The sequence below is a fragment of the Hylobates moloch genome, unplaced genomic scaffold (genome assembly GCF_009828535.3).
Source record: "Hylobates moloch isolate HMO894 unplaced genomic scaffold, HMol_V3 SCAFFOLD_10, whole genome shotgun sequence".
In the NCBI taxonomy this organism is placed as follows: domain Eukaryota; kingdom Metazoa; phylum Chordata; class Mammalia; order Primates; family Hylobatidae; genus Hylobates; species Hylobates moloch.
Genome location: NW_026652285.1, coordinates 57,911,382 through 57,917,381, shown reverse-complemented (window position 1 = coordinate 57,917,381; position 6,000 = coordinate 57,911,382). Strand labels below are relative to the sequence as shown.

Genomic DNA, 6,000 nt, shown 5'->3' with positions numbered 1-6,000 from the left:
AGTAGAATTACTACTAGTCTATTTTCTTGGTTCAACACAAACAAAACAAGGAGTATGTACAAATATGCGACACAGACATATGTGCTACAAACTGTGGTTGAAACCAAAAGTAAATCTTAAAAATAAATCACTAAATTCAACTTATCTCAAGGAAGCCGGCCTCTCTTCCTGGGCACCTGTGAACTGACCTTCACTATCATAAATATTATTTTGTCGATGTGCCTTTAAAAGCTTCTACATTAAAAGTTTGAAGGGTGGAAAAGTGGAAAATTGAAATTGTCCTAATAAACAGGAAGGAAATCAAAAGCAAGTCTGATTTCAATCCATGGGACCATTAAGGATGGTTTATATAGTAACTGCACAGTTCTTCAACCAACAAGTGAATTGCTACCTTATATTCTCTGTGGGACTATTATTCTATGTGGTAACTAGTTACTAGTAAAATAGGTGCAGGGATTCTTTTGATATGACCCAGAGGAATACTGCCTTTCTTAAATGTATTTGCCATCTACTTAAGACAGAGCATTTCATGTACTATTAACACTTGCTGAAGAAGCTCTCAGGTAAGATTTAAATAATAATGATAGTATTTTTTAAAATTAAAATATAACATCCACTTCTCCTTAATAATCCCATTATGCCAGGGGAGGTGACTGAAAGGTTTATACTGCAAGACTAACTGCTGAAAATCATCTAAGTATGCAGGAGTTGAGGAGAAATTAAAAAAAAAAAACTATGTGATAAATAATTTCATTAGAAACACTTGAAGAAGTAGCAGGGAGATTTTTTATACGAGACGATAATCAGCACAGCCTGGCCAAATCAGCTTTCTTCACCAGCACTTACATGATTCTGTTTCAGTCTTCAGAACCATTGCTCATAGCACCTCTTTATACCAATTAATGTGGAACTGTTATATGAAAATGTTCTGTTGCCTTGCAATTAATAAAGTTTTTCTAAGGTGTAGAAGGGCCTTGTGAAGAAACGAACCACCACTTGTTTTACAGCATGAATAAATTTACAGTAATTCACAGCAGGAGGGGACCGTTAGAAAAATATTGTGAGGCATTTTGACTGCACTATTAACGAGAATGATGCAGTTAAACTTCCCAGCCCCATCTATCATGCTCGATTAATCTCTAAGGATATAAAGAAAAAAGAAGAAATGAGATTCTCTCAAAAATGCCATAAGGATAAAAATTTCAAAAATAATGAAAAAAATACTAAACTACAGAATAATTTGCCTAAATTAATGTATTTAAGTTATTTTTAATTAACTGAAACATTCACACCATTATATTAAAAACCTGGTCCAATATGAACATTAATATGATACGGTTCGTGCATTTGTTAAGTCAGCAAACCTTCATCAAATGCCTGTCTTGATCAAGCGGTACAGTAGGCACAATGGAATATGCGTATTTGCATATAAAATGTAGAGAACTTGTTCTCCATATAATATCTCCATGATGAAATTCTAACAAGGGAAGCTTTTAAAGAAAACTCATCTTACAAACAAATAAAATCTCAGTAGCTCTTCTTTTTCATTGAAATAAAAATGGTATCAATTGCAAACTAAATACAATGGCCACAGTAGTTGGCAAATTGTTGGTTTACAAAGATGACACACAGAAGACCATGGTCTTCACTGATTCAGAGTTAGCTAAAAAGTTTCGCCCCCCCAAAAAAGTGTGGAAATCAGATGAACTTCAAATCTGTGACTTAAACACAACAGATGTGTTTTTAAAGTACATGTAAAAGAAAAAGCCAGCTGACCATAAATTCATTTTTTTTTTCAAACAAGACATCTAACTTGAAGATATTGGCATGTTATTATCCGGTTTCTTCAACACAGAACTCCAGAGAAAGATTTTAAATCCAACATTCTAGTGTCATTTTCTGTTTAGATTATAACTTCTCCTGAAAGAACCAAAGTTGGAAAACCATCAAAAGAAAATTAATACATGACTAAGCCCCAAAGTGAAGGCTCCCTTTCTTATCCCAGATATCTAGAAGTGATACTCAATATTTTTCTTAAAACCCAGAACAAAGTTGGAAAATGAGAAGGCACACCACTGATGGAGAAGAAACTATAAAGAACTCCTGAGCTAGAGAAAGCAGAAGAGGATTAATGAAAAGCAGCGCAGCCCCAGATGGACACATAGCCATGTGCTTCACAAAATAGTGAGGCTCTCAAAGGACCCAACAGTAGAAGCAGGATTGCAGGACTCCCTGGAGATGTGGCAAACCTCAGTATGGAAAAGGGCATTTCAGTTACAAAAAAACGACTCACAAGAGACTGTGGAAATTGATCATCAGTGGTTGAAAGGAAAAAAAATCAGCAGCTAGAGAAACAGCTGAAGAGCTAAGTAATGAGCAAACCAATTCTCCCGTAATGCGGTACACAAGGACAAGCAGATGGAAACTACTAAGGAAAGGGTGACCAGCGTGGGTGGAGCCAAAAGTGTAAATATCTATCCAATGTCGATTCCTGAATGAAAGAATAAATGGAAAGAATACATTGAGCAAATCAATAAGAAAATTTTTCGAGAACTGAAGACATGAACCCTCACATTGAAAGGGTATCCCTCGCAGTAAGCAGGATTAAAAAAAATAACCCCACATCTAGTTACGTTGTGGTGAAATTTAAGAAAATCATGGATAAGGAGTAAATTCTCAAAACTTCTAGAGGGGAAAAAATTTAAAAAGCACAGGTTACCTAGAAAGAGCAAGCAACAGACTGACCTCAGACTTCTCATCAGCAACACTCAATACAAAAAGAATATGGTGCAATATCTTCAAAGTTATGAGTTTTTGAGCCTATAATTTTTAACTTAGCAAATTCCACTGAGAAGAAAAAATACAGGCCAATTTCCCACCACTCAAGAGCTTGATTTTTTTTTTAATTTCTATGAAAGAAGTATTAGAAGATATACTCCTGCAAAAAGAACAATCGCACCAAAAAGAACACAGTAAGACACAAAAGTCTATGATATACAAAGAAATACAACATCTTCAAAAAAGCCAGGTAACAATATAAAAATAAAATCCCAGATGATAATAAACAGAGCTGGGATGAGAAGCAAAGGGAAGCAAAAATATTTTTTCTGCCTTATTTGTGGTTATCTCTATGCAGGAAATACATATTTAAATTTGTGCAGAAAATATTTCAGCATTACAGATTTTTTTAAAAAGGGAATATTTATCACTTTCAAACAATGAAGAAAAAACAAAGAACAATGAAAGTAAAGAAAAGGAAAAACCCTACAGAAAAATAGACAAAGGATATAAACAGGTAATTTACTGAAGCATAAACACAGTCCAATAAACATATAAGATACTCAGTAGTAATCAGGAAAATGCAAACTCAAAAGCCATGATGTAGCATTTTTTAGAAAGACAAACACTAACAAGTTCGCTAATATCAAGGTATACCTTGTTAGGATGAGCATAAATAGATACAGCCATTTTTTAATGTGCAAACCACATAAACCAAAAATTCTGCTTCTTTCTATGTATTCTAGAAAAACTTTTGCACTTGTACAATGTGTAAAAAGCATGAATAAGGATGCTTGCTGAAACATTTTTGCAGTATTGAAAAAAATGGAAAATAAGCAAAATGCCCGTCAATATGGAACACTTAATTAATTAAGACACATTGTATCATGAATTTCATGTAATGGTTAAAAAGAATATGACAGATCTATGACTACTGACCTGAAATGGTTAGGAGTAAGAAAAAGACAAACATCATATGTGTAATGTAGGAAATTACTTTTGCAACAAGACATATCAATATAATACAGTCAATTATAAAAAAGTAAAACACTTGAAAGAGAATAAAAAAGGGAAAGAACAAAACAGTTAAGAACACAAAAACGATAGGAAAAAGAAGTCTGTCAATTCACTTGCCACACTCTTCTATAATGTTGCTTTTTGAAAAGCATCCTTGACATCGAAATGAATTGTGAATGTTACCGTGAATGTAACCACTCAGTCCTAATCGATCATTCGAGCCCATGCCCTCATTACAGTAGATTCAAAAACTCACTCTTAGACACACAATTCATTGACTAATTTGTAGAAAACAGACATAAAAAATGACTGAAAATTGACAAACTGATTAGGAAAAATGAGGACCAGTTCACTCCTTACACGTCCCCTATCCCAGTCACAATGGCCGAGCAGTAACACGTAAGGCGGGGTGCATTCCCGGAATGCTGCCAAGACAACACAACCAAAAATTTAAATGGAAAAAAATGAAATTGGTTTCAGGCAAGGGCAAAGCCGACGTCTGTTAAGAGGCAGTTTGTGAAATCAGAGCAAGAGTCAGATGCTTTCTCTCTTTTCCTCTCAGCGGTTGCTGAACCAATGTGGCCACAACGGCCATGGGGATTTGGGAGCTGGCCAAAAGGCCAGGTGACTCAACACTGAATTTCTTGTCCCTCTAGGCAATTTCTCTCAGCGGTACAAATTTGTACCAGAACAGAGAACAGTTACCCTCTTATCAATCAGGAAAAGACACATATTAAAAGTTTTTTTTATTTTTTAAGTGTTAGCTAGCAAAGAAAACTGACAGAGGTTGGCAAGAGAATAAAGCCTTACTACCCCATTATGAAACCAAAGGACTATATTTGTGACAGAAAAATCTGTGGCAAGGGTCAGGGCTGTCTTCTAAGGTCATTCAGGGTAAGAAACAGACTCATATGTTTATTTCTATCGCATTCCTACAGAGCGTGTGCATCAGCTCCATTTTTCTTAAATAAAAAATAGACCTCAAATAATAGGGTCTTCCGAAAACAAAGAATCGGTTGTTTGTGATTAATACACAGATTCCTCGTGCACAAGAACCAGGTGCTACATGACTTTCTGCTGTGTCACCAGCCACTAGGCCAGAAGATCAAACATAATTGTTTGTGAACTTGTTAACTGGTTGACTAACCAATTCAAATGTCAATGGGGGAGTAACATGCATGTGTGGGTATTGTAGAGGTACATCACTGAAGACTAGTAAAATCCTAAGCAGAACACTTTGCTATTCCTTCCTTATAACTCACTAGCACTCACATGAGCTCTGATTTTGCCGTTCGGTACCCTTTTAAATGTTGGAGATGAAAACACTGGGGAGAGGAGTAGGGGATGATGGTAAAGTAGGAGATCTTAAATCCAGACATGGGAGGAAGCACGTGGCATGGCAGACTTGGGGCACCCCATCAAGAGACACAGAACTCTGGCAGTAAGACAAGTTTAAGGGAATGTGCTGGATTGAATTGGATTTGCTTGTGCTGCCAGGACACTTTCATCACCCTGAGATCCTTGGCCTGGGTGCCATCCAAGGGTATATGTGGCCAGAGAAGTGCCACATTTTTAGCAGATAGTTTTTGCACAGATGGATGGGTAGATAAATGGATGGATGGATAGATGGAAAAACAAATATGAACAAATAAGCAAATGAACAAACAAACAAAAAGAATAAGCAGTGTACTTTTTCTCTATGCACTTTACAGCCATCCACTCTGAATTAATATTCTACTTGCAAAGAATATTCAGCAAAGTTGCTCCCAGCCGATTACTCCACACTGCACACAAATGTTTTCTGATTCACTGGATACATCAACAGAATACCATATACAATCCAGGTAGTGGTAATTTTCCCAGACTACCACACCAAGGCAATGAGAATAATTAATAGCAACTAGAACACATTGATTTAAAAATAAATTACCACAATTGGGTATCTGCAGGTTTGCCAGGGGAATATTCTTGCTGCTTTCATTCAGGCAGTACAAATCCTGAGTGTCTGGACTGGATTTAGCCTCTTGGAGAGTCTTGATCCACATAATGTCACAGGAGCATGTAAATGGATTGCCCACCAGGATCCTACAGGGAACAAAAATGGCAACAGATCAAGTTCCTTTTTCCATTTTAGCTACATTAGTGCTTGTAAAATACTACAACATTATGAATTCTTTCTAGCCAGCAATGCTTGGAAGTCATACC

General features: G+C 36.1%; 1 protein-coding gene across 7 annotated transcripts in view; it reads right to left on the bottom strand.

Moving 5' to 3' along the window:
* The window catches only part of NTRK2 (neurotrophic receptor tyrosine kinase 2), a 545,280-nt gene that overhangs the window by 317,403 nt on the left and 221,877 nt on the right, over positions 1-6,000 (bottom strand). For all 7 annotated transcript variants that reach the window (XM_058445160.1, XM_032164403.2, XM_032164410.2 and 4 more), the window contains one exon: positions 5,726-5,880. In XM_058445160.1, coding sequence (XP_058301143.1) covers positions 5,726-5,840 — 115 coding nt within the window. In that variant the 5' untranslated portion in view covers positions 5,841-5,880. The remainder of the gene's footprint in view (positions 1-5,725; positions 5,881-6,000) is intronic.